The sequence below is a fragment of the Pan paniscus genome, chromosome 7 (genome assembly GCF_029289425.2).
Source record: "Pan paniscus chromosome 7, NHGRI_mPanPan1-v2.0_pri, whole genome shotgun sequence".
In the NCBI taxonomy this organism is placed as follows: domain Eukaryota; kingdom Metazoa; phylum Chordata; class Mammalia; order Primates; family Hominidae; genus Pan; species Pan paniscus.
Window position 1 is genome coordinate 56,386,982 of NC_073256.2, and position 26,723 is coordinate 56,413,704.

Sequence of the window (26,723 nt, forward strand, 5' to 3'; positions counted from 1 at the left end):
GCCCTCTCCAAGGCCCCAGCATGGCTGGGCTGCAGGAAATCGAGGGCAGGAAGAGGGACTGGGGCCTGGACGCCGCCTCGCTCCCATCTGCAGAGCATCAGTGGGGTAGGCGGGTGGGGGCTTTTGAGGGGGGCCGGGGAGGAAATGAGAATAAACACAAGTGAGCGGGGAGGGAAGGGGGGCTGCGCCTAAGCCCCTTGGCAGCCCATGAAGGGAAGTGACACAATGAGGAATGTGTTTCCCTCTGCCCGTCCCCCACGTGGGGGTGGGAGGCTGAGCCCTGAGAATGGCCAGACCCCAACAGGGGCCAGGGGGCACATGCTGGGACAGTCCCAGAGGGGCAGGCAGTGAGGATGGGGTCTGGCGGCAAAACGGTGGGGGCTGGGCCAGAGGGGCACCCCTGGCAGCCAGGATACTTATCCTGCATCCCTCTCCCTCGGCCAGGGGCCTAGGATCAGTGTCCTGGCACCGTCCTTGTGTGCGCCCCACTGGGGGGCACCTCCCAGCACACCCCAGCATGGAAGCCATCCCTCCTCTAGGGAACTGGCCCCTTCTGGTGGCCCCTTCCCTTCCTTCTCCAGGGACTTGGGGTCATGGAGGCCGGCTGAGTCCTTCGAGTCCTTCCTATGGGAAGGAGCTGAGGGTGAGGGCTCCCCTGGCCGTGGGAAGGGCTGTGCACAGTGTTTCTGTCCCCAAGCGGGACTGTGCACAAACAGGCCCCCTGGTGGGACAGTACCTCCCCGTCCTGAACACCCATTTCCTCTCCTCCCAGCGGGCAGCCGGCTTGGTTAACCCCCTCCTGCCCAGTAATCCAGAGACGTTGATGAGGTTGTGGTGGGCAGGGCCAAGAGCCTCCTCAGCCCCCCACCCCTGACCTCCTCCTCCATCTGGGCTGAGGGGTGGCAGGGCCAAGAGTCCCCTCAGCCCCCAACCCTGACCCCCTCCTCCATCTGGGCTGAGGGGTGGTAAGGCCTGGGAAAGCAAGTTGGCCCCAGAAATCTCTGTGGATCTCCTGTCTTCCCGCCACAGCCCCTTCAGACAGGGGGCCCCCACCCTTGCCTGCTCCAGGGGTCCACCCACCCTTGCCTGTGGCCTCACAATCTCCTGCCAGTGGGTGGGAGCCAAGAGGCCACTGCCTCCATCTCAGACCCAGGACAGGGAGGCCCACTGGGCTGTGAGGCCTATGAGCTCTATGGAGCCTGAAGCCTGTCCTGGTTTAGCTCAGGAAAGAGCCAGCTGGCCTTTGAGTAGGTGGGCAACTGGCCCCACCCACTCTGCCTTCTAGGCATCTGTCCCTGGCTGTGCAGGGCACAGAGGACAGGGTGAGGGAGAAGGCCAGTGAGCAGGCACCCACCTTGGTCTTCTGTGGTCCTGCCTGCCCCAAGAGCCCAGGGGGCTGCCCTGGCAGGTGTGGGGTTAGGGCAGGCAGATACCCAGCAGGTCGCCTGTGGGTGGGCACTGTCTCCTCAGCACTGTCCCTGCAGCCCCAGGGGCAGGTGAGGAAGGGGGCAGAGAGTTGTGCCTAGGCCATGATTGAATTTGAGCCACAGACTCAGGGCTGGAAGGCTGCGGACTTACCTGCCGCTCACTCCTCCAGGCCAGGCTTGGCCCCTGGGATCCCTGGGGGGTCACAGCCCCCTTCTGTCCTGTCTCCCGACACTGCGGGCTCCTGCGGAGACCCATGGAGAAGACAGGACTGAGGACCTTGAACAAGCTGTCACTTCCCTGGCTTCCTCATCTGAAGGAGGAGGCTGGACAGGACTTACACCCCTGCCCTGGAGAGGAGCCAGGCAGAGTCCACCTGGGCCTCGGCCAGCTGCCTGACCTGTTTCCTCGCCTGTCAGACAGAGAGGGGCACAGGGATAAAACAGCCATAAAAATACCCTCCTTGGCCAAGCGCGGTGGCTCACACCTGTAACCCCAGCACTTTGGGAGGCCCAGGAGGGAGGATCACTTGAGCCCAGGAGTTCAAGACCAGCCTGGGCAACATAGTGGGACCCTGTCTCTACCAAAAAAAAATTTTTTTTTTTAAATTAGCGGGTATGGTGGCGCACACCTGTGGTGCCAGTTGCTTGGGAGGCAGAGGTTGGAGGATGGCTTGGGCCCAGGAATTTGAGGTTACAATGAGCCATGATCACACCACTGCACTCCAGCCTGGGTGACAGAGAGACCCAGCCTCCAAAACAAAACAAAACAAAAAAACTACCCCTCCCATGCGCCCCCTCCCCTGCCCACAAAGGCCAGGCTCAAGAAGCTTCTACCTTTGCATAGCAATTTACAAAACACCATGACACCTATTTTCAAATGCTTCCCAGGGCAGCCCGGAGGTGGGGCAGGGTGGGAAAGGAGGCCTCCTAACTTCCAATCCAGGACGCTCTCCATGTTGTCTGAGGCCCTTGTGATCCCATCTCTTGGCTTCTTCGTCTCCTCTCTCTGTTCTGACCAGTGCCCGCTGATGGTAGCCAGGGAGGCGGAGGAGGCCTGTCCGAGGGGGTGGTTCTTTTTTTTTTTTTTTTTTTTGAGATGGAGTCTCGCTCTGTCGCCCAGGCTGGAGTGCAGTGGCGCGATCTTGGCTCCCTGCAGCCTCCGCCTCCCGGGTTCAAGCAATTCTCCTGCCTAGCTGGGGCTACAGGTGCACACTGCCACACCCGGCTAATTTTTTTTTTTTTTTTTTTTTTTGTATTTTTAGTAGAGACGGGGTTTCACCATGTTGGCCAGGATGGCCTTGATCAGGGGTGGTTCTTTAATCCCACCTCCCACCCGGTGCTGAGGAGAGCAGAGGTTTAGCAGGAAGTCAAGTCCCTGAGAAACCCAGCAACAACACCGTGGTGACAGTGAGGACCCCTCCCGGGGAGCAGGGCGGCTCCGGCGGGGAGAGATGTGAGGGCCTCTGCACTTGCCTCTGCAGGGACCTGAGGAACAACATCATCAGCACAGTGCAGCCGGGCGCCTTCCTGGGCCTGGGGGAGCTGAAGCGCTTGTGAGTGGCACGCCCTCCCCTGACCCCACCCCTCCCCTCCCGAGGGAGAAAGTCACACCTCCTGCTCCATGCCCACCCCCTTCCTCTCACCCACCCACACCTGCCCCTCCTTTCCGCTTGGGTGCCTTGGCTGGGGTCAAAGGAGCTGGCATTTCCAGTCCAGCTGCGGCCTGGCCCCAACCTCATCTCCTTTTTCATCCCACCCCCCAACACAAGCCCTGGCCCCACCCATGTGTTCCTCACAAGTGGACCCACGTGCTGCCACGTGGCCGACACGCTGAGGTTGCCTGTGTCTCTCTAGAGATCTCTCCAACAACCGGATTGGCTGTCTCACCTCCGAGACCTTCCAGGGCCTCCCCAGGCTTCTCCGACTGTAAGTGATGGGGTGAGAAGTGGGGAGGGGAGGAGAGGGAAGAAGTGCATAGGAAGCAAAATGTGGCCCCCAACCCTTCCACATCCCACCTGCTCTCCTCCGCCGGCCCATGGACACCCTAAGACCCCATCTCAGTTGTCCCCTGTTCCCTGCAGAAACATATCTGGAAACATCTTCTCCAGTCTGCAACCTGGGGTCTTTGATGAGCTGCCAGCCCTTAAGGTTGTGTGAGTATCTCTTCCTAGCTCAAGGACCCAGACCCCTGTCCCTTTCTCTGCCCAGGAGAGATGTATAAGTATCATGACCACCAGGACTGGCCTCACAAGTGGCCACAGCAGACAGTGCCTGAAATGCCCCCATGATCACCTTCCCGCGATGGCCCGGGGCAGAGATGGTGCACATAGACCCGATTTTGCCCCTCCTACCCTCTCCAGCTTCATCCCTCCCTGGGGCCCCAGGCCACCCATGAGCCCACACTCCCTCTGCTCTGCTCCGTGACCCCTCTGCCCACCCTGCAGGGACTTGGGCACCGAGTTCCTGACCTGTGACTGCCACTTGCGCTGGCTGCTGCCCTGGGCCCAGAATCGCTCCCTGCAGCTGTCGGAACACACGCTCTGTGCTTACCCCAGTGCCCTGCATGCGCAGGCCCTGGGCAGCCTCCAGGAGGCCCAGCTCTGCTGCGGTGAGCAAGTCCCCCCAACTACACATCTCCCAGGGACCCTGCCTCTCCACCAACCCAGGGCCCAGACACGAGCCTCCCCTCAGACCCACAGATTTTTACCTTTGTATTGCAATTTGCAAAAGACCACGACACTGAGTCCTGCTCTTGCATTTAGGGAGACCTTATCTTTATGTATAAATCACCATCCGAGAAGTGCTGCCCAGCACAAAAAGGCTTTTCTGTGCTGTCTTTCATTACAGGTTTGCAACAGCTCTCCCACAAAAAGAATCACATTTACTCTCCCAGCGACCCTCCCTGTGAAGCGGGGCCAGTGTTATTCTCCCTACTCCGCCTATGACTGTGTGCTGGGCGTGTCCTCCAGGGCATCCCCTTTCCCTCGGTGTCCCAGGGTCAGTCCTCCATCAGCTTTTCTAAGCCCCCTTGGGACTGCTTGTTTATGTTTTCATCTGGCCCCACCTCTTGGGGTAACACGTGTGCTGAGAAAGGAGTACTTTTCTTTGTCCAAAAACCGCCTGTCCCTCCCCTTTACCCTTACCCCTAGAGACTTTCTCTTGACCCCTTTTCCTTCCCAGCTGGAGCAGGCTGCAGGCCGAGGGCCCCGCCCCGCCCCACCCCATCCTGCTGGACTCTCACTCACACGTGCAGCCTCACATGCGTGTGCACTCGGGCCTCACGCCTGGTGTCTCCTCCCACAGAGGGGGCCCTGGAGCTGCACACACACCACCTCATCCCGTCCCTACGCCAAGTGGTGTTCCAGGGGGATCGGCTGCCCTTCCAGTGCTCTGCCAGCTACCTGGGCAACGACACCCGCATCCGCTGGTACCACAACCGAGCCCCTGTGGAGGGTGATGAGCAGGCGGGCATCCTCCTGGCCGAGAGCCTCATCCACGACTGCACCTTCATCACCAGGTATGAGCCCCGCTGCCCCTCCTCAGGCCTCAGCATGGGGTTGGGGGACCTACCCTACCCGTCACCACCCCGCAAAAGAGCTGCCCCCAGATGTGTTCCCGGGAGACTGTGCGTGTATATTTATGGAAAGCCTGGACTAAGTTATCAATGGTCTAGATAGAGGCTAGAAATAAATATCTGATAGAACAAAATGATGATACTTCACATCTCTTTAGTGTTCTTACATTGTATAGAGTGGCTCCTATCTATGGCACCAGATTTAATCTCTACAGTAGACCTGCAAGAGAGATATTATCGGCTCCATGATAAGGATGGGGAAATCGAAGCTCAAAAAAACAGTATCATAAGGCCAATCAGAATAAAAGGAGTGCATACTTGCATCCCTTGTTTCATTAAAGAAAAAAGGACCTGCAGCTAGTGTTGTAGGACGGTGCTGAGGGAGGGCAACGTGGCTGGGCCCAAGGGTGACTCACGAGCCAGCTCCACCTGCCACCCGCAGTGAGCTGACGCTGTCTCACATCGGCGTGTGGGCCTCAGGCGAGTGGGAGTGCACCGTGTCCATGGCCCAAGGCAACGCCAGCAAGAAGGTGGAGATCGTGGTGCTGGAGACCTCTGCCTCCTACTGCCCTGCCGAGCGTGTTGCCAACAACCGCGGGGACTTCAGGTTTGGCCCACTCCACCCTGTAGAGGGCTGCCCAGCCCCCAACCCCACCCTTGCACCTGACATCACAGGTGGCCAGAGTTTCCCCATCCGCTGTCTCTGTTGGGTCCTAAAGATGGAGAAGACACTTCCTTTTGTCATTCAGCCTGAAGCCTTGCTATCGAATAGATAGACTTTATGTATAAACTTACCATCTGAGGCCGGGTGCAGTGGCTCACGCCTACAATCCCAGCACTTTGGGAGGCCAAGGCAGGCTGATCATCTGAGGTCAGGAGATCAGCCTGGCCAACATGGCAAAACCCCATCTCTACCAAAAAGCACAAAAATCAGCCAGGCATGGTGGTGCGCGCCTGTAATCCCAACTACTCAGGAGGCTGAGGCAGGAGAATTGCTTGAACCTGGGAGGCGGAGGTTGCAGTGAGCCAAGATCACACCATTGCACTCCAGCCTCAGCCTAGGAGACAAGAGCGAGACTCCATCTCAAAAACAAACAAACAAACAAAATTACCATCTGAGATGTGCTGCAGAAAAAGACTTTTTTTTTTTGAGAGAGAGTCTCACGCTGGAGTGCAATGGCATGATCTTGTTGCCTCAGCCTCCCCGGTAGCTGGCCTGTGCCACCACGCCCAGCTAATTTTTGTATTTTCAGTAGAGATAGGGTTTCACCATGTTGGCCAGGCTGGTCTCGAACTCCTGGCCTCAAGTGATCCACCCGCCTCGGCCTCCCGAAGTGCTGGGATTACAGGCTTGAGCCACTGCGACTTTTTTTTAGACAGGGTCTTGCTCTTTCATCCAGGCTCCAGTGCAGTGGCACAATCATACCTCACTGCAGTCTCGAATTCCTGGGCTCAAGCAATCCTCCCACCTCCGCCTCCCAAGGAGCTGGGACTACAGGCGCAGACACTATGCCTAGCTTATTGTGTTATTTTCTGTAGAGACAGGGTCTCACTTTGTTGCCCAGGCTGGTCTCAAACCCCTGGGCTCAAGCACTGTGCCTGGCCACAAAAAGGCTTTTATTTGCTTCCTTATATTCATAGTTTGCAAAAGCTCACCCACAAAGAGTATCACCTTTTAAGATCCCAGTGACCCTCTCTGTTATGCAGGGAAGCTATTATTCTCCCCACTGTACAGCTGAGAATACTGAGGCTGAGAAAGGATAAATACCTTGCCTTAAGCCATAGCAAATAAGTGGCAGAACTTGAATTTAAACTCAGAACTCTGAAGTCCAGCCCCCTATCACCTGTGACAGCCCGGTCAGAACAAAGAGAGTGGAACTTGGGAACCCCTGGAAGGCTGGTCTGAACCCCGCTCCTGGATCCCTCCCCAAGGCCCCAAGGAGTCCGGCCTCACCGTTCTAAAGTCGGGAGAAGGGCTGTTGTTCTGAGAAGCCCGGTTCATCGGCAACTTCCTGCCTCTCCCCCCAGGTGGCCCCGAACTCTGGCTGGCATCACAGCCTACCAGTCCTGCCTGCAGTATCCCTTCACCTCAGTGCCCCTGGGCGGGGGTGCCCCGGGCACCCGAGCCTCCCGCCGGTGTGACCGTGCCGGCCGCTGGGAGCCAGGGGACTACTCCCACTGTCTCTACACCAACGACATCACCAGGGTGCTGTACACCTTCGTGCTGGTGAGGAGAGGCTGGGGCACCCCACCAGCTCTGCTTCGGGGGCACAGGGAAGGGAGAAGCCAACCTAACGGGCAAGGGGAGCCCTATCTCCAGGCCGCTGGGCTGTGCCTCCTGTTCCTGCCTGTGCAGAGCCAGGAGCCGGCTCCTCTCCTCCAGCCGCCCTCTGCTATTCAGACCCACTGAGGCCACAGTGGGGAAGGGCACCAGTCCTCTGTCCCCATCTGGCCACCTCACGCCCCTTTACTCACCAACGCCAAAAGCAGAGTCCCACTGTCCTTACACCAGGGGTGCTGGCAGTGGTGGCCTTGGGCTGTGATGGTCTCAGCCTCCTCTGCCCTCCTAGCTTGATGAGACCCAGAAGGTAGGCTGGACTCCTGTCCCCAGGCACTGAGCACTGGCACAGAGCAGAGGGTCCCCAGGGGCAGTTCGGGGGCAGAAGGAACAGGCGAGATGGTCCTCTCTCTTCCCCCAATCCCCAGATGCCCATCAATGCCTCCAATGCGCTGACCCTGGCTCACCAGCTGCGTGTGTACACAGCCGAGGCCGCTAGCTTTTCAGACATGATGGATGTAGTCTATGTGGCTCAGATGATCCAGAAATTTTTGGGTTATGTCGACCAGATCAAAGAGGTGAGACTCAGCTGGACCTCAGGAGCTCGGAAAACGCCCCCATCCCTCATTTGCTCAAGCCTCTCTCTCACTCCAGCTCCTGGGTCCCAAACCCCGCCCCTGCCCTCAGCAACTTCCCTGTCCCCCCAGCTGGTAGAGGTGATGGTGGACATGGCCAGCAACCTGATGCTGGTGGACGAGCACCTGCTGTGGCTGGCCCAGCGCGAGGACAAGGCCTGCAGCCGCATCGTGGGTGCCCTGGAGCGCATCGGGGGGGCCGCCCTCAGCCCCCATGCCCAGCACATCTCAGTGGTAATGGGGGTCAGCAGAGGGGGTGGCCCTGGCATGCAGAGGAAGGAGGCGCTCCCTCTCAGGCATGCACCTGCCGTGCCCCAGCTAGCAAGAGCAGCAGACGTGACAAAGTTCTGAGCCATGGGGTTCACTTCCAAGTTGTCAGGGGCAGTGCTAAGGAGAGGTGGCCGGTGACCCTGGAGAAGTGATGCCAGACTCCGTGGTGGGGAACTGAGCCAAAGGGCCAGCCTGATGGGAATAAGCAGGAGGAAGAGTGAAAGGAGTAGAAGGGACGGGAGGAAGGCTTGGTGGCAGGGCAGACAGCACTCAGGATTGAGTGAAGAGTAATGGAAGTTCCCTGAGAGAAGGTGAGTGATCCAGTCTGATAACAACCACAGTACAGCATCGTGTATGTTCAAGATATTGTGCTAGGCCCTTGGGGCGATGCAAAGGGGTGAGACATGGAGCCTGCTCTACAACTGAGTCGGGCAACAGAACTGGCATACTTAAGAGGTGAGCAAGAGGCCAGGCGCAGTGGCTCCACCTGTAATCCCAGCACTTTGGGAGGCCGATACAGGAGGATCTCCCAAGGCCAGGAGTTGGAGACCAGCCTGGGCAACAGAGAGACCTGGTCTCTACAAAAAATACAAAAATTACCCAGGAGTGTTGGCATGCGCCTGTGGTCCCAGCTACTCGGGAGGCCAAGGTGGGAGGATCACTTGAGGCCTGGAATTTGAGACTAGCCTGGGCAACATGGTGAAACCCCATCTCTAAAAAAAAGTTTTTAATTAGATGGGCATGGTAGCATGCCTGTAGTCCCAGATACTCAGGAGGCTGAGGTGGGAGGATTACTTGAGCCCAGGATTTGTAGGCTGCAGTGAGCTGGTTGTGATGCTGCACTCCAGCCTGGGTGACATAGCAAGAATCTGTTCCTCTAAAAAAAAAGAGAGAGGTGGCTTTGAAAAAACTGAGGATTGAAGGGGAGGACTACAGCCTGAGCAGGCCCATTGAGAGAGATGTGCAGTCCCAAGCAGAAGGCCACCATCTCAAATGGTGGGATGACAAGGTCCCTGTCCCCAGAATGCGAGGAACGTGGCATTGGAGGCCTACCTCATCAAGCCGCACAGCTACGTGGGCCTGACCTGCACAGCCTTCCAGAGGAGGGAGGGAGGGGTGCCGGGCACACGGCCAGGAAGCCCTGGCCAGAACCCCCCACCTGAGCCCGAGCCCCCAGCTGACCAGCAGCTCCGCTTCCGCTGCACCACCGGGAGGCCCAATGTTTCTCTGTCATCCTTCCACATCAAGGTGGGCGCTGGGGGAGGGAGAGAGGGTGGGAGAAGGGAGGCACTCAGATGCAGGTGCCTGGTGGGGGCAGTGAGAGGAGGTGGGAGGAGGGGGCTGCAAGACATCAGTGCTCTAGGGGGTCCTGGTGTCTCTGAGGAGCTCCTATGTCCCCCCAGAACAGCGTGGCCCTGGCCTCCATCCAGCTGCCCCCGAGTCTATTCTCATCCCTTCCGGCTGCCCTGGCTCCCCCAGTGCCCCCAGACTGCACCCTGCAACTGCTCGTCTTCCGAAATGGCCGCCTCTTCCGCAGCCACAGCAACACCTCACGCCCTGGAGCTGCTGGGCCTGGCAAGAGGCATGGCGTGGCCACCCCCGTCATCTTCGCAGGAACCAGTAAGGGACTGAACTCCCCGCCCCGCCCAGGGTGCCTCTCGTGTGTCCGCCCTGTTCCCCTTTATCCTGCCCTTCCCTGGCCCACAGCCCCCCAGTGCCCTAGTGGAACTGACACAGGATGTTGGGTCTCTCACCTTTTCCCAACAGGGCAGAGGGTAGAGATACCCCATAAAGAAAGGGTCTGGAGGAGAAAAGCCTCAGGAAGACATTGCCTTCTATATCCCAGATTTGTTCAATTTCAAGAGGGCTATGAGCATAGCCCCCTCCAACACACACACACACACACACACACACACACACACACACACACACACACCACAGGCCCAATGCAGACAAGTAATGCTGAATAGGTGCCTGCTAGAAACAGCACTGTCACTGGTGCTGGAAGGAATAAAAACATCTAGGCCATAGTCCCTGCTCCCAGAGGCTACCTAAGCAGTAGAGGGTGAAGTAACCTCCCAGGGCAGCCACAGGAGAGGTTCCAGGCAGCTGCTGCACAGGCAGCCCAGGTGAGAAGCATCCTGAAAAGGCAACATGGCTCCAGCTGTCATGGCGGAGGTGGGACTGACACAGATGGGCCTTGAGGGATGATCAGGACTTTCAGAGACACCAAGGAAGGGCAGAGACCAGGGCAGAGGAATAACAACATGAGCAGAGGTGTGGTGGGTGGGAGACACCGAGTGTCTGACTCGCCACCCAGCTGGGGGCCTGGCACCCAGAAAGCAGATGGATCACCTGCAGTCCCCCTTTTGTCGTTCCATCTCTCCCCCGGGACCAGCGACCCCACACCTGCCTTCTTTCTGCCAGTGATTCCACTGTTGCTCCCACCATCCACGCTGACACCAGCCCATCTCTGGCCCCCACACCTCCACCTTCAGTCCATCCCTCATGCCGTCACCAGATTCACCTTCTGCAAACTGCACTTTGCACATCAGAGAGCCCCTTCAAAGTCTTGGGTTGTTTCCCATCATCAGGACGTCTGCCTCCCTCCATGAGCCCTCTAGGGTCCTAGCGATGTGGCTGTACCCCCTTTGCCCAGCCAGAAGGTGCTGCCACCCCACCGTGGGTTCCATCCTGTTTCTAGCACAGACTCTTGCTGTCAGGTCTTGCATTCTGGCCGGGGACACTCACTGAGTATCTGGTATGTGCCAGACTGTGCCTGAGCTGGGACACACCTGTGCACAGACAGTTATGGCTGTGTCCTTGAGGAACACACCCTTCAGCAGAGAGGACAGGCAGTGGACAAGTCATTGTGAGTGCAGCTCGTTGTAAGTGAGCAGCAGTGAAGAGCAGCTCGTTGTAAGTGAGAAGCAGTGAAGTGTTTTGGAGGGCACAGGGATGAGGGACCACCCAACCTAGCTGGAGGCCAGCGAGGCCTTTCCCGAAAACCACTAAGACTTAAAGGACAAGTAAGGTGGCCTGAGGAAGGTGAAAGCCCTGTGTCCGCAACCGCGTGGGCTGTGGGAGTGTGTGGGTTGAGGCGGGTGGGTGAGGGGTCTGTGGAGCCCAGGGCCTGCTCCGGGAGCCCCTCTCCCACTGGGAACGCCTCCTCCTAGTCCTCTCTCCATCCCGCCCGCCTCCCTCCTCCTTCCTCCCTTCACCTGGCTTCTGTTCCCTCCATCTGCATTTCTGTGTTCTTGTCCCTGAGCCCCCGCCAGCCTGAGTCCTCACCATGGAGCATGACATCACTGCTCATCCAGCACTCAGGGTGGGCCACCACAGAGGGCTCACATTTTCCACCATCATCCGCACCCACCCCCTCCAGGGTCCCCCATTAGACTGAGGCTGTCCTTGGCATCTCACTGCATGCCCCCAGCCCAGCACTGTGCCCTGCCCGGCAGGTGCCTAGTACACACCCTGTCACTGCTGCCGCTACTGAGTCCCGGCTGAGCCCACCTCCCTGACACCCTGTGTGTGTCTGTGTGGACGTCCCTCTCCCGCTGTAGGTGGCTGTGGCGTGGGAAACCTGACAGAGCCAGTGGCCGTTTCGCTGCGGCACTGGGCTGAGGGAGCCGAACCTGTGGCCGCTTGGTGGAGCCAGGAGGGGCCCGGGGAGGCCGGGGGCTGGACCTCAGAGGGCTGCCAGCTCCGCTCCAGCCAGCCCAATGTCAGCGCCCTGCACTGCCAGCACTTGGGCAATGTGGCCGTGCTCATGGTGGGTGTGCGGAGGGGTGACAAGTCGGGGGGGCAGGGACACGGGCTGGGTGGAAAATGGGGGTGGGTGTACTCTGACCATTTGGGACCATGGAGAAATACAGAAAGGACTGCAGCCCTAATTGGGCCCCATGAGTGGTGGGATGTGGGGAAATGGCCCTTTGGCCTCTCCTACCTCTCCATCTTTCAGGAGACAGGGAGGTCCGGCCTCCATGCCTATATCCAGATAGTTGGATCTGATGGATCTGGAACTCCCGATGGATCTGGAACTCCCTAGCCTGGCCTTCACATCCTGCACTTTCTGAGACCAGATTTTTTTTTTTTTTTTTTTTTAGACGGAGTCTGGCTTTGTCACCAGGCTGGAGTGCAGTGGCATGATCTCGGCTCACTGCAACCTCCGCCTCCTAGGTCCAAAGCAATTCTCCTGAGTCAGCCTCCCAAGTAGCTGGGATTACAGGCGTGTGCCACCATGCCCGGCTAATTTTTTGTATTTTTAGTAGAGACAGGGTTTTGCCATGTTGGCCAGGCTGATCTCAAACTCCTGACCTCAAATGATCCGCCCACCTCAGCCTCCCAAAGTGCTGGGATTACAGGCATGAGTCACCGTGCCCAGCCGAGACTAGATTCTTACAAAGAAGAAAAAAATAATCTGGGAACCCTTCTCCTTCCTGGTCACCCCCTCCCTCGTGGCACGTGGTACTGCCACTCTCCAGTCCTGCAGGCCTGCTGCTGGTCACAGGCAGCACCTGCTCCCTTTCTCCTCATCTCTGGTTTTTCAGGCTGAGGGTGTGAAGAGTCCTCAGCAAAGCAGGACTGGAGGCAGGGAAGGGGCTGCAGTAGCTGGCTCCATAGGGCTGGCTTCCTAAGAGTGGACAGCCCGAAGCTTTCCTCCCTGCCCAGATGAACTAAGCACCAAAGTGCAGGACCAAGGCTGATGGGGCCTGGGAAGAGGAAAGCTGGCCTGGGGGCCTGGCGAGGTGTCCACATTCCTCTCGTCCTCCTTCCTGCCCTTTCCCAGGAGCTGAGCGCCTTTCCCAGGGAGGTGGGGGGCGCCGGGGCAGGGCTGCACCCCGTGGTATACCCCTGCACGGCCTTGCTGCTGCTCTGCCTCTTCGCCACCATCATCACCTACATCCTCAACCACAGGTGGGTGCTCCTGCAGGAGGGAGGGCGTGGTGGGCAGGCACGGAAGGGGCCCCCACCCTGTCCACTCCCCGTCCTATGCTCCGGTACATACTTTCAATTCCAGCTTTGCAATGGGGGAGGGACTCCGAGGCAGGTGTAGGAAACCTCCCAGCATGGGTGCAGGGTGGACTCACTGAGGACTTGGCAGGGGTTTTTTCCCCAGGTGGGTCCACATGACTTTCTCAGCCTCTCACCCATTGGGGTTGGAATCACTTTGAGGGGTTAAGGACTCCCTACCCTATGGCCTCTGTCACATTCCCAACCATTCACACACGCAGATATGTGCCTGCCCCCCGTGGCTCTCCCAATGGCCTTGAGACCCCATGGGCCTGACCTTGGGTTGGACGGCCATTAATTTGAGACTGTTTCCGGGCAGCTCCATCCGTGTGTCCCGGAAAGGCTGGCACATGCTGCTGAACTTGTGCTTCCACATGGCCATGACCTCTGCTGTCTTTGCGGGGGGCATCACACTCACCAACTACCAGATGGTCTGCCAGGCGGTAAGCAGGAGAAGGGGCTCTGGGGGTGGTGCTCCGAGATGAGTGCTGGCACCTAGGCATAGAGTGGGGAGATGCGCTGGAAGAAAAAGGCTGGTGCTCGTAGGCCATGGCTCCATGGCTTCCTCTGTGGCAGCCTTGGAAGGCAGGGATGGTGGGTCGTGGCGAGTGAAAGTAGGGGGTGGTAAGAACCAGATTAGAGAGAATGGGAGATGGGCTTCAAAGTGGAAATGGAGACGTGCAGTGGTGGGGAGGTGGGGGATCAGCCAGATAGCCATATCAGGGTCATGGGAAGCCCTGCAATGGGAGAGAACCCTGGGGTGGAGGCAGAGGGTGGCAGTAGGGATGGAAGCTTGGCGAGTGTATGGGGAGTGGGCTGGGTAAAGTAAAAAAGCTGGGGGCCGGAGGCTGGAAGCCTGGGAGGACACCAGCAGGACTGAAGCTCTGGGAGGGTCCAGTCGTAGTCCCCAGGTCCCCAGCCTCCGTGCCTTGACCCCGCAGGTGGGCATCACCCTGCACTACTCCTCCCTATCCACGCTGCTCTGGATGGGCGTGAAGGCGCGAGTGCTCCACAAGGAGCTCACCTGGAGGGCACCCCCTCCGCAAGAAGGGGACCCCGCTCTGCCTACTCCCAGTCCTATGCTCCGGTACATACTTTCAATTCCAGCTTTGCAATTGGGGAGGGACTCCAACGCAGGCGTAGGAAACCTCCCAAGGTGGGTGAAGGGTGAGTCTAAGGTCCCTGGGAGATCACTCTCCAAAGACGGGAGAGGCTAGGCCCTAGACTCAGCAGGTCACACAAGACCATGCAGTGGGGGACATCTTGCGGGCTTCTGGGGCATGACAAAGCCAGGGAAGGAGATGACTCCAAATGCCATGGCAAGGATCCTGGGAACCTGAGTGGCACCCCTGACTTCTGCACTGTTTAGGGTGAGAGAGCAATTCTGGCCTCTGCCCCTTAGAACAGTCATGGCCAAGTCCAAGTAGTCCCTGCAGGGACCTTGCATCCCTGGCAAAAAATTCTGATAATTTAAAGGGGAAAGAGGATGGGACAGAAACATCAAGCAAAGGGCTCTAAGCACCCAGTTCTTCCCTTCCCTTTCCCCATCTCTGGGACCCCCAATCCCTCATTCCCTCCAGGTTCTATTTGATCGCTGGAGGGATTCCACTCATTATCTGTGGCATCACAGCTGCAGTCAACATCCACAACTACCGGGACCACAGCCCCTAGTGAGCACCCCTCCCTCCCGCCCCAAGCCTACCTACCTAACACCAGATGCCTTCCACTCCACTGGCAGGGCCATCTGCCAGGTCCACCCAGCCATAACCCAACCCAAGCCCATGCATGCTGACCAAGCCGTCCTTGTCTCCGTACTCACCATATCCTGTCTCCCCAACCACCCCGGCCCCCAGCCCCACCCCAGCCATGCCCCCTGTCCTCATCACTGCTTCTGTGTCTCCTGCAGCTGCTGGCTGGTGTGGCGTCCAAGCCTTGGCGCCTTCTACATCCCTGTGGCTTTGATTCTGCTCATCACCTGGATCTATTTCCTGTGCGCCGGGCTACGCTTACGGGGTCCTCTGGCACAGAACCCCAAGGCGGGCAACAGCAGGGCCTCCCTGGAGGCAGGGGAGGAGCTGAGGGGTTCCACCAGGCTCAGGGGCAGCGGCCCCCTCCTGAGTGACTCAGGTTCCCTTCTTGCTACTGGGAGCGCGCGAGTGGGGACGCCCGGGCCCCCGGAGGATGGTGACAGCCTCTATTCTCCGGGAGTCCAGCTAGGGGCGCTGGTGACCACGCACTTCCTGTACTTGGCCATGTGGGCCTGCGGGGCTCTGGCAGTGTCCCAGCGCTGGCTGCCCCGGGTGGTGTGCAGCTGCTTGTACGGGGTGGCAGCCTCCGCCCTGGGCCTCTTCGTCTTCACTCACCACTGTGCCAGGCGGAGGGACGTGAGAGCCTCGTGGCGCGCCTGCTGCCCCCCTGCCTCTCCCTCGGCCCCCCATGCCCCGCCCCGGGCCCTGCCCGCCGCCGCAGAGGACGGTTCCCCGGTGTTCGGGGAGGGGCCCCCCTCCCTCAAGTCCTCCCCAAGCGGCAGCAGCGGCCACCCGCTGGCTCTGGGCCCCTGCAAGCTCACCAACCTGCAGCTGGCCCAGAGTCAGGTGTGCGAGGCGGGGGCGGCGGCCGGCGGGGAAGGAGAGCCGGAGCCCGCGGGCACCCGGGGAAACCTCGCCCACCGCCACCCCAACAACGTGCACCACGGGCGTCGGGCGCACAAGAGCCGGGCCAAGGGACACCGCGCGGGGGAGGCCTGCGGCAAGAACCGGCTCAAGGCCCTGCGCGGGGGCGCGGCGGGGGCGCCGGAGCTGCTGTCCAGCGAGAGCGGCAGTCTGCACAACAGCCCCACCGACAGCTACCTGGGCAGCAGCCGCAACAGCCCGGGCGCCGGCCTGCAGCTGGAAGGCGAGCCCATGCTCACGCCGTCCGAGGGCAGCGACACCAGCGCCGCGCCGCTTTCTGAGGCGGGCCGGGCAGGCCAGCGCCGCAGCGCCAGCCGCGACAGTCTCAAGGGCGGCGGCGCGCTGGAGAAGGAGAGCCATCGCCGCTCGTACCCGCTCAACGCCGCCAGCCTAAACGGCGCCCCCAAGGGGGGCAAGTACGACGACGTCACCGTGATGGGCGCGGAGGTAGCCAGCGGCGGCTGCATGAAGACCGGACTCTGGAAGAGCGAAACCACCGTCTAAGGTGGGGCGGGCGACGCGGTAGACGGGCTGGCCACGCGGCTCGTTCCCCCGCTCCTCGGGGCCCTCCAAGGTGTCTCCGTAGTCAGCAGGTTGGAGGCAGAGGAGCCGATGGCTGGAGGAAGCCCACAGGCGGATGTTCCCCACTTGCCTAGAGGGCATCCCTCTGGGGTAGCGACAGACAATCCCAGAAACACGCATAATACATTTCCGTCCAGCCCGGGGCAGTCTGACTGTCGGTGCCCTCCCAGGAACGGGGAAGGCCTCCGTCTGTGTGAAAGGGCACAGCACATCCCAGGTGCACCCTCCCCAAGTACTCCCACCCCGCCTACTGTCCATGCGGCCTTACTGGGGGCCATCAGCCTCACCAGCAAAGCAGAGATGAGAGCGTGGGAACTGTGTTCTTTCCTCCCTGCCCTCTACTGATTTCAGCCCAGCCCCTGCCTAGATCCTAGGTCCCTTTTCCTCCCGAGTTTGGCTGGCACGAGAGCTAGCCCAGCACATGAAGCAGGTGATGTTAAGTCACAAGGTGCTGCTTTTCAGATCCACTATGCAAGAGGGGAGGGTGGGGCCACGTGAAAGGCAGCTCTAGACATCAACCAGTCCTGGGGGAGGGGAATGGGAACCGGGCACAACTAGGAACAATGCCACCATTCCCACAGGAGTGGTACTTAAACCAGACAGCAGGGTTCAGAGGTGGCACACCGGAACAAAGCCGAGGCCCTGCACCTCAACAGCTGACTGCCAGGTGCCTGTGGGTGAACTGAGGGGAGTAGAGGGAGAGGGCAGGTGGAACTGGGGCAGAATCTAGTCATGCCCTAAAGCTAGTCCTGTAAACAATGGTGCCCCAGAAAGCTGCAGGTGGTGTTTGGAGAAGCAGTTACTTTTCAGTTACAAGACCCATCTCCCTAGTCTCAGCCTTACAACACCACGGGACTAAGGAAGAGCACTTCCTTGCCTCCATAAGGCCAGAGGAAGAACCATCCCAATCATTTGGTCTCCAGCTCCACAGTAGAGAGAAACCTACAAAATGTCAAACCAGCTTCCCGACTCCCAGGAGCTCAAGCCAAGCCCAGAGGCAGTGGCTGGGGTCCCTGCAGGTCATGAGGGGCCTATGCCTTTACTCCTTTTAAACACCAGCACCCATCTTTTCCCCAACCTAAAACCAACCACCAGCATTTCACTACAGGACCAAATGGAAACAGAGGGAACCCTGGGTCTTGGGAAGAACAACAGGAAACCAAGGTCTGACCTAGGGTTCCCTCCCAGTCTTCACATCACTCTGGCCTCATCACCAAGGTGACAGAGGACACAGGGGAGGGGGAAAACCCACACACACTCCTTGGAATGGGTCCTGTTATTTATGCTTGCTGCACAGACATATTAGAAGAAAAAAAAAAGCTTTGTATTATTCTTCCACATATGCTGGCTGCTGTTTACACACCCTGCCAATGCCTTAGCACTGGAGAGCTTTTTGCAATATGCTGGGGAAAGGGGAGGGAGGGAATGAAAGTGCCAAAGAAAACATGTTTTTAAGAACTCGGGTTTTATACAATAGAATGTTTTCTAGCAGATGCCTCTTGTTTTAATATATTAAAATTTTGCAAAGCCCTTTGAGCTACTGCCTTAGTCTACCCACTGTCCTTTTGTTATGAGGTAGAGGATCTCATGACACCATACACACAAACCCAACATTGCCTGTGAATGCACGTAGGGCCAGAATTCCCCAGTTCCCGCTCCTCTGAGGGTTGATACTGCTGGGAATGCCAACCACTCCACAAGCAGAGGGAAGCCCCCTCAGGCCTGCAGGAGGAGCCGCAGCAGTGTGTCCAATTCAAACCAGCAGCAAAGAGCCTGACATTTTCCCATCCATCTATGAGGAAAGCCATCTCACAGAACATGGATATAGGCAACTTGCTCTCCCACACCAAGGGATGGGAATCTCTACCTATAGTCATCCCTGCACTCCTGACTTTACTCCAGGACCCAGGGTCCAACTAATGGCAGAGCCCCTCTTGGTTCCTTCAAACAAGAAAAGCAATACCTACGGACTGGTGTACACTTCTGTCCTTGGTTATAACAGGAATGTTATCAAGCTGTCAGAATAGGATGAAGTGCTCCCAGTGGATATCCATCAGGGAGGGTTAGGGACACTCGTGGCAGCCTGTCTAGCAGCCTGGGCTCTCTGAAAGTCCCTAACTTCCTGAGGGGTACGCAAATACTGTTCTATTTCACTATCAGAAATGTTCTCATCTCCAGTGACAGTGGAGACAGGGGGTACAGGGCAGATCCGCTTCGGGGACTTCAACATGCAAGGTGGCAAGAGAAGGGCAGGACTGGCTGGCCGCTTCCCCTGGGGTAAACCTAAGGAATTATTTCCCACCTCCCCTTCTCCCTGCCCCTGTCCCCACCCCGGTGGCTCCTTCTCTCGGGTCTCCACTTCTGCTGTCCCATCCCGAAAGGCCGAGCGGACCAGTGACTGGCGGTGCTGGAGAAGGTCACCGATGTGCTTCACCACAGACCGTTTGTCAAGTCTCAGAACTCGTAACCAGGCCAGCTGCTCAGCCATCCGCAGCAGCACAGCCAGCAGCTCCTGCAGGCGGGAGGACGCGGGGTAGGGCAGGTCCACATTTGCCAATTTACAAAATCGGGCAAGGGAACATGAAAGCCGATCTGCAGGCTGCAGCGACTGCCAAGCCAGGAAAGTCGCAGCAGTGATGACGGGCAAGGGATGCCTCCCGGTCACCAGCCACGTCTCATTTGCCAGCTCCACCAACTGCATTGTTCGAGACAGCATCTTCTCTTTGTCTTCCACGTATTTGGCTGGCACAGAAGGTGAAGCTTGGAACAGTTTGAAGCTGAAATAACCAAAATGAGGGTTGGATCTTAATGATATAGCGGCTGCTCTCCCACAGTGAGGAAAAGACAGCCCACTCAAGATGGGGAAGCTATTCTGCCCTCAGGAATACTCAAGCTCACTGGGCAGCAAGTTAATAAAGGTAGTGAGAGAAAACAGGGCGTCTTCCGCTTGTTAGGGAAAGGTGGAGGGATGGAGGAGAGCACAAATATTTATTGGGCGCCTCCCAATCGCCATTATTCTGAGTGCTTTACAACGTTCTCATTTAATCTACGTGCACGTGCACCATCTTATGTGCATGTATAGTTAAAAAACTTTCCCATAGTCATCCAGCCAGGCAGTAACCAAGCTTCAAATACAAGGCTATTTGACACCAACAGCCTCTGCTTTCAACGTTATTTATCAGAAAAAAGAAAAGAACATAGCTACTTCAAATGAGAAAAGAGCCAGGCGCAGTGCTCACGCCTGTAATAACTGCATTTTGGGAGGATCAGGTGGGCAGATCGCTTGAGCCCATGAGTTCCAGGCTGCAGTGAGCTATGATGGTGCCACTGCACTCCAGGCTGGGTGAAAGAGACCCTGTCTTTAAAAAAACTAGAAAAGACTTAGCTTCTAAGCCCAGTTATGTCATTAACTAATATACTTTCAGCTTCCTCTGCAGATGATCCTGCTGAGACAGAGCTGGGCATTCAGCCACAAAGCCCATGGCACAGCACAACTCTAGGAACTGCCACGCACAGAGCACAAAACATGAGTGGTGCAACTCAGCAGCCCTGTGCCAAGACTCAGACCTATGTTCCCCAAGTCATTAGGTTGCTGTGAAGGCAAAGGGGTTTGAAAATTATAGCATTCTTTGGCGGGGTGCAGTGGCTCACACTTGTAATCCCAGCACTTTGGGAGGCTGAGGTGGGTAGAACGCTTGAGTCCAGGAGTTCAAGACCAGCCTGGGCAACATGGCGAAACCCTATCTCTACTAAAAACAAAAAATTAGCCAGGCATGGTGGCATGCACCTGTAGTCCCAGCTACTTGGGAGGCTGAGGCACAAAAATCACTTGAACCCGGGAGGTGGAGGTTGCCGTGAGCCGAAATCATGCCACTGCTCTCCAGCCTGGGCAACACAGCAAGACTCGGTCTCAAAAAAAAGAAAATTTAGCATTCTAAAAATGTAAAACAATATTAAACTTATTAGTACAAGTTTAAACTAAAGATCTTTCTCCCACATCCTTTTACATGGGCTTTGGTAAAAAAGAGATGGCCAAGGCCGGGTGCGGTGGCTCACGCCTGTAATCCCAGAACTTTGGGAGGCCGAGGCGGGCGGATCACCTGAGGTCAGGAGTTCGAGATCAGCCGGGTCAACATGGTGAAACCCTGTCTCTACTAAAAATGCAAAGAAAAACAAAAAAATTAACCAGGCATGGTGGCAGGCACCTGTAATCCCAGCTACTCTGGAGGCTGAGGCAGGAGAATAGCTTGAACCCCGGAGGCGGAGGTTGCAGTGAGCTGAGATCGTGCCACTGCACTCCAGCCTGGGTGACAAGAGCGAGACTCCAAGAAAAAAAAAAAAGAGATGGCCAAAGGTCAAAGGATTCAGGTCTAAGGATCCATCCCATCCCATCCTACTGTCTCCCACCAGGGACGTACCTGCTGCAATAGGTCTTCACCAGTTCTGCCAAGCACAGAGATGGCACATCCAGTCCCAGGAGCTTCACTATCTGCATGTAAGTGCTAGAAAACACATCCAAATCTGCATACAACAGCGTGCAGATGGCCCCCATTGTTAGGGGCCAGTTATGCTGTCGGCAGGTGATTAAGACGCAGCACCCAACCAACACCTCCTTCTTTTGCAGCCTGGCCGCTCGGATGCCAGAGTGCCGATATGCCTGTTGGTAGTAGGCAACCGCGGTATCCTCAAATGTTGGTGGCAACTGCAGAACTCGACAAAGGTCTCTCACTCGCCGGAGACCTAGGAAAAACCCACGGCAAGAGTTAGAGGGGTCAAAGGAGCTATCGTGCAACTCCTAGAAAATTCTGCTAGGACTTACTTAGATCTGCTAAACTTGCCTCAGATATCAGATGCACAAATTATGTACCTTTCTGCATAGACAGGAGTGACACTTGGTATAGTCATTCTAAAGACACAAAAACATTTGTGTAAAGAAGTCACATTTCAGCCCACTAGTTTTTGCAGGCTGGTTTGATTCAGGGCCAAGCCCAAGTTTTATCCAGGCTCTTAGAGGCTACCTCAAACATACGTCTGATCAAACCCAAACCTTATACTGAATTGCTGCCTCTCTCAGAACCATCCCTATTTGTTTTATTTATTTTATTATTTTCTGAGACAGAGTCTGGCTCAGTTGCCCAGGCTGAAGTGCAGTGGCGCCATCTTGGCTCACTGAAACCTCCTCCTTCCAGGTTTAAGTGATTCTCCTGCCTCAGCCTCCCGAGTAGCTGGGATTACAGGTGTGCACCACCAGGCCCAGCTAATTTTTGTATTTTTAGTAGAGACGGGGTTTCACCATGTTGGCCAGGCTGGTCTTGAACTCCTGACCTCAAGCGATCTGCCCGTCTCGGCCTCCCAAAGTCTGGGATTACAGGTGTGAGCCACCATCCCCATTTTAAATTCCTAATTACCATTCTCTTCTACTCTACCTCACACCAGCAGTGCTGAAAATAGGAAAAGTGAAAAGCTGGGCTAGGCCACCAGGATAGTTTTCTTTTTATTATTATTATTATTATTATTATTTTTTTTTTTTTTTTGAGACAGAGTCTCGCTCTGTCACCCAGGCCGGAGTGCTGTGGTGCGATCTCGGCTCACTGCAAGCTCCGCCTCCCGGGTTCACGCCATTCTCCTGCCTCAGCCTCCCGAGTAGCTGGGACTACAGGTACCCACCATCACGCCCGGCTAATTTTTTTGTATTTTTAGTAGAGATGGGGTTTCATCGTGTTAACCAGGATGGTCTCAATCTCCTGACCTCGTGATCCGCCCGCCTCGGCCTCCCAAAGTGCTGGGATTACAGGCATGAGCCACCGCGCCCGGCTCATTATTATTTTTTTGAGATGGAGTCTCACTCTGTCACCCAGGCTGGAGTGCAGTGGCGCGATCTCAGCTCACTGCAACCTCCACCTCCCAGGTTCAAGCGATTCTCCTGCCTCAGCCTGCCGAGTCGCTGGGACTACAGGTACATGCCACCATGCCCGGCTAATTTTTGTATTTTTAGTAGAGACGGGGTTTCGCTATGTTTGCCAGGCTGGTCTTGAACTCCTGACCTCAGGTGATCCACCTGCCTAGGCCTCCCAAAGTGCTGGGATTACAGGCGTGAGCCACAGCACCCGGCCTAGGATAGTTTTCTTTAAAGCCACTGTGTTGTAAAAGGTCAATTCTCACCTCGTTGCTGGCTGCGACTAACTTGTTCGTTTTCCCCTGTGCTTCGGGAATATGTTACCTCTGTAAGATAATAAACAACAAATAGTGTGCTTAGCCTTTATTCATCAGACCCCTGCCCTCCCACCACACAAAACCAGGACGCAAAATTCAAATCATTGAGCATCTGCTGCTGCACAGTTAAAGGCCCCATCTGGTTTTCTATGTCTACAAGCGGTTCCGAATACACAGAGACTGGGAAAGGTTAGGACTGCATTAAAGCAGCTCCAAGTGTTCCAAATTTCCAGTCATCCTTCCAGTACATTCCATACAGGCAATTTTCCTAGCAGCAGATTTTGTTGTTGTTTGTTTAAGGAGTTTCCCTCTATAGTCCAGGCTGGAGCGCAGTGGTGCGATCACAGCTCACGGCAGCCTTCAACTTCCAGGCTCAAGCAATCCTCCTACCTCAGACTCCTGGGTAGCTGGGATTACAGGTGTATGCCACCATACCTGGCTAATTTAAAAAAATTTTTTTTAGGCACTTGTCTCGTTACGTTACCAAGGCTGGTCTCGAGATCCTGGGCTCAAGCAATCCTCTCGGCTCTGCCTCCCAAAGCACTGAGATTACAGGCGTAAGCCACCCCACCCAGACAATGGCTGCAGATTTTGAGGGCTGCACTGGTCAGAAACTTGGAAAGCAAAGAAAAGTGATGTTTTGCCAGTTTGTGCTTAAAACTATTTCAGGGTAATAATACCTGCTATAATCATATCGGCAATCCTTCCACAATGATCAGACATGGCAAGATGAGTGGAACTTTGTTTCTGTCTCACTTATTCAATATTTATTACACGCACCATCTATGCCCGATACTAAGTGCTGGGAAAACACAGATGAATGGCAGCCCCCATCTCCTTCAGCTCCCTCGCTCACTTTAGGTCATTTTCTCTCAAATTAAGTGTGTGCGTTACAGTTAGGAGTATGGGGGGAGCGGGGAGACAAAAGGAATCTGATGTTAATCCCTCCACCGCCCCAGGCTGTCCCCAGGGCCACAAGTACCTCGGAGATTGCCCTCGTCGCTGAAGGTAGTGGTAAGGACCCCCTCGGTGACCACGCAGCCGCAGTCGGAGCACACCAGCTGGCTCTGCGAATAGTGCGAGTCTTCCACCAGCTCCGTGGAGCCGCAGTCGGGGCAGCGGCCTCTGCCTGGCATCTCACAACCGGCCCCAAAGCCGCGGAAGCCTTCAGAGACTCCTGGGTCTGCAACAGCAACCGTGAGGCAGCAAGAAGTAGGAGGGGACACTTCAAAGGGTTGCACCCCCGTCTTCCGGCCAGCGCGACGGCGGCATAGGCGGTTCCCTCCGCTGGGAGGCTGCGCGCCACTTCCGGTCTGTTCCTCCGCGGGCTCGGGTAGAAACGTGAGCTAGGAGAGGAGGTTCCTGGTGTGAACTGTAGCTGTCTGGTTTCCCTGCACTCTGTAGTTAGTTTTTGGGACCTAGACTGGGGTTGAATTTGGGAAAGTTTTTGCCTACATGGACACGTATAACAGACAGAAGATTGTTGTCACCCCTGAACAACCCTCCTTTTAAAGTCCTAAGGGAATCGCAGGTTGGTAATGAATGTTTAATTGGCCATAGAAGAAAGTATATTTTTTAAAGGGAGAGTAGTGGAGAGAGAGCGGGAGCAGGAAACTGTGTTCTGCTTTCCAGAGCTGCTTCCTAAAGCAGATTCCTTCCTCTCTTTACCTCCTGTTTTTCTCAACTGTAAAATGAGGAAGTTGAAAAAAAATCCAGAGAGGCAAACCCAAATGCTTTTGGAGGCCAGGCAGGAATGTCTAAAGGAGTTTGGAGTGAAAGAATATGGAGTGATGGAGACCTGGAGCGGCGCAAGCACGCAGATTCAGATGTTTTTTTAAAAACCTTGAGCTATCTGGGCGTGGTGGCTCACGCCTGTAATCCCAGCACTTTGGAAGGCCGAGGCAGGTGGATCACCTGAGCTCGGGAGTTTGAGACCAGCCTGGGCAACATGGTGAAATCCCGTCTCTACTAAAAATACACAAAAATTAGCTGGGCGTGGTGGTGCACGTCTCTAATCCCAGCTACTCGGGAGGCTGAGGCAGGAGAATCGCTTGAACCCAGGAGGCGCAGGAGGCGCAGTGAGCCAAGATCGCGCCACTGCACTCCAGCCTGGGTGGCAGAGCGAGACTCCATCTCAAACAAAATAAAACATACCTTTAAGAAGTGTCACTCCCTTCTTTTCCACACCCAGTTTTTACACGTGATATCCAAACCTAAAGACACCATCCCTTCCCTAAGAGACTGCTTTCTCAGAGTGTTAGAATCACTACTCCTTTTCAGAGACATCCCATCCATTCCCATGGGGATTGCTCACATTGGAGGGCCAAGAGACACAATAATATCCAACGGTCCTTTCTCTTCAATTTGAATTACTTTAGTATCATAACAGAAGGGGGCTTCAGCACATTAATCGTGGGTGGGATCCGGCAGTCCAAGCCCCCCCCGCCTTTTCTAGACCTCCCCACTAGCGTGAGATACAGGATGAGAGCTTATTTCTGGCTGTCTGACAGTTAAATATTAAGATACATTTGCACATGCGCACCCGCACACACAAACCACTCAGAGACATCCATTAGTTTTAGTGTGGTTGACATTCTTATTTGGATGAAGAAAGTGTCCCTGAAAGCGACATAACTTGCACTGGGAACAGTTCGTTGCATGATCACACAGCAGAGCATCAGACTCCCCTCATCCCCAGTTGTGTGCAGATCTTGAACCTACCTTCACTTTTTTTTTAAGCGGGACTTTACAGAGCCCATCTACCTAGGACAGAAGCCTTGAAATCCTGCCTGACCCAACCTGATTGATTGTAAAGTGGAAAAGCAGTTTTATGATCCTGCAGCCAGCCACGGAAGGAGAAAGCTGGTTGTCTTTCCCAGTCACACATGATGTACTTACTGGGAGCCTAGGAGAGCCTGGTCCTCGGGCACACACAGGCTGGGAGGGGGCAGGGTCCAGGCCAGAAGATGGCGCCCTCTACTAAGATGTGTAAGTTTGGGGTTCTCCACTTTCTCAGGAAGAAGTCCATTTATTTGGGAAATGTATTTGCCTTGCTCCAGGAAATCTGGACAGACGTGGAAATCATCTCGGTGCCCTCTCCACTGCTCCCAATTCTTCTAAGAGTTATCATTCCTGGTAGTGATTATCTTATTTTTTTATTTTATTTATTTATTTATTTTGAGAGGAGTCTCACTCTGTCGCCCAGGCTGAAGTGCAGTGGCACAGTCTCAGCTCACTGCAGCCTCCACTTCCCGGGTTCAAGCAATTCTTCTGCCTCAGCCTCCCAAGTAGCTAGGACCACACGCGCCCACCACCATGCCTGGCTAGTTTTTGTATTTTTAGTAGAGACGGGATTTCACCGTGTTGGCCAGGCTGGTCTCAAACTTCTGACCTCAGGTGATCTGCCCAACTCGGCCTCCCAAAGTGCTGGGATTACAGGCATGAGCCACCATGCCTGGCAGTGATTATCTTTTTAACAGATGCCCCGAGTGCCCAGGGTAGGCTTGGCCAGAGCAGAAAGCTAGTCATGGGGAGGCCATTGAACAGCAGCCCAGCTGTGGTCCAGATGTATAATGCTGACATTGAGGCCAGAGTTCTTTGTAGAGGGGAGAGTAGAGGAAGGCACTGAGGAAGAGGAGGATCTGGCACCTGAATGCAGTCCTCTTCCTCCCTCGATTGGCTGTGTACATTCTAGTTCGTTGTTTGACTATCTCTTTGGATGGAAGTCTCTATGGGAAGAAGCTGGCTTTCTCATCCTTGTGTCCCCAGGAGTACCTCCTAAAATGAGGGCTGGCATTCAGTAAAGAGGAGTTCAACTCCCGTGAATTCCTGTCCTAGGTGGGCCTATCCAAAGCACCAAATGGGCCAGGCACGTGGCTCATGACTGTAACCCTAACACTTTGGGAGTCTGATGTGGGAAGACAGCTTGAGGCCAGGAGTTCGAGACTGTCCTGGGCAACATAGTGAGACCGCAGCCCCTCTCAAAACAAATAGCAGGGTATAGTGGTGTGCACTTGTAGTCCCAGCTACTTGGGAGGCTAAGGCAGGAGGATCACC

At 56.0% G+C, this 26,723-nt stretch overlaps 2 protein-coding genes across 5 annotated transcripts in view; one reads left to right on the forward strand and one right to left on the reverse strand.

Annotated features, from left to right (window-relative positions):
• Positions 1-17,995, forward strand: part of ADGRA2 (adhesion G protein-coupled receptor A2) — a 45,924-nt gene extending 27,929 nt beyond the window's left edge. For 2 of the 4 annotated variants that reach the window (XM_034965941.4, XM_063606714.1), the window contains exons 3-19: positions 2,909-2,980; positions 3,282-3,353; positions 3,509-3,580; positions 3,872-4,035; positions 4,731-4,944; positions 5,444-5,608; positions 7,030-7,228; positions 7,708-7,857; positions 7,987-8,148; positions 9,208-9,432; positions 9,588-9,804; positions 11,751-11,959; positions 12,977-13,104; positions 13,520-13,643; positions 14,142-14,287; positions 14,781-14,870; positions 15,107-17,995. In XM_034965941.4, the coding sequence (XP_034821832.1) occupies positions 2,909-2,980; positions 3,282-3,353; positions 3,509-3,580; positions 3,872-4,035; positions 4,731-4,944; positions 5,444-5,608; positions 7,030-7,228; positions 7,708-7,857; positions 7,987-8,148; positions 9,208-9,432; positions 9,588-9,804; positions 11,751-11,959; positions 12,977-13,104; positions 13,520-13,643; positions 14,142-14,287; positions 14,781-14,870; positions 15,107-16,376 (3,679 nt within the window). In that variant the 3' untranslated portion in view covers positions 16,377-17,995. The remainder of the gene's footprint in view (positions 1-2,908; positions 2,981-3,281; positions 3,354-3,508; positions 3,581-3,871; positions 4,036-4,730; positions 4,945-5,443; positions 5,609-7,029; positions 7,229-7,707; positions 7,858-7,986; positions 8,149-9,207; positions 9,433-9,587; positions 9,805-11,750; positions 11,960-12,976; positions 13,105-13,519; positions 13,644-14,141; positions 14,288-14,780; positions 14,871-15,106) is intronic. The other 2 variants (XM_063606713.1, XM_055116458.3) reach the window with 2 other exon arrangements.
• BRF2 (BRF2 RNA polymerase III transcription initiation factor subunit) lies at positions 17,903-23,972 on the reverse strand. The gene is made up of 4 exons (XM_003830738.7): positions 23,650-23,972; positions 22,617-22,676; positions 20,873-21,194; positions 17,903-19,231 (listed from the first exon to the last, which is right to left on the reverse strand). The coding sequence occupies exons 1-4, from the start codon at positions 23,801-23,803 to the stop codon at positions 18,508-18,510; spliced, it is 1,260 nt and encodes a 419-aa protein (XP_003830786.1). The 5' UTR covers positions 23,804-23,972; the 3' UTR covers positions 17,903-18,507.
• Between the last annotated feature and the right edge of the window lie 2,751 nt (positions 23,973-26,723).

Coding starts and splice junctions, on each gene's coding strand:
- BRF2 (XM_003830738.7), bottom strand. CDS start 23,803: ATGCCAGGCAGAGGCCGCTGCCCCGACTGCGGCTCCACGGAGCTGGTG. Junction 22,677..23,649: donor CGACGAGGGCAATCTCCGAG/GTACTTGTGGCC, acceptor ATTATCTTACAG/AGGTAACATATTCCCGAAGC. Junction 21,195..22,616: donor TAGTCGCAGCCAGCAACGAG/GTGAGAATTGAC, acceptor GGTTTTTCCTAG/GTCTCCGGCGAGTGAGAGAC.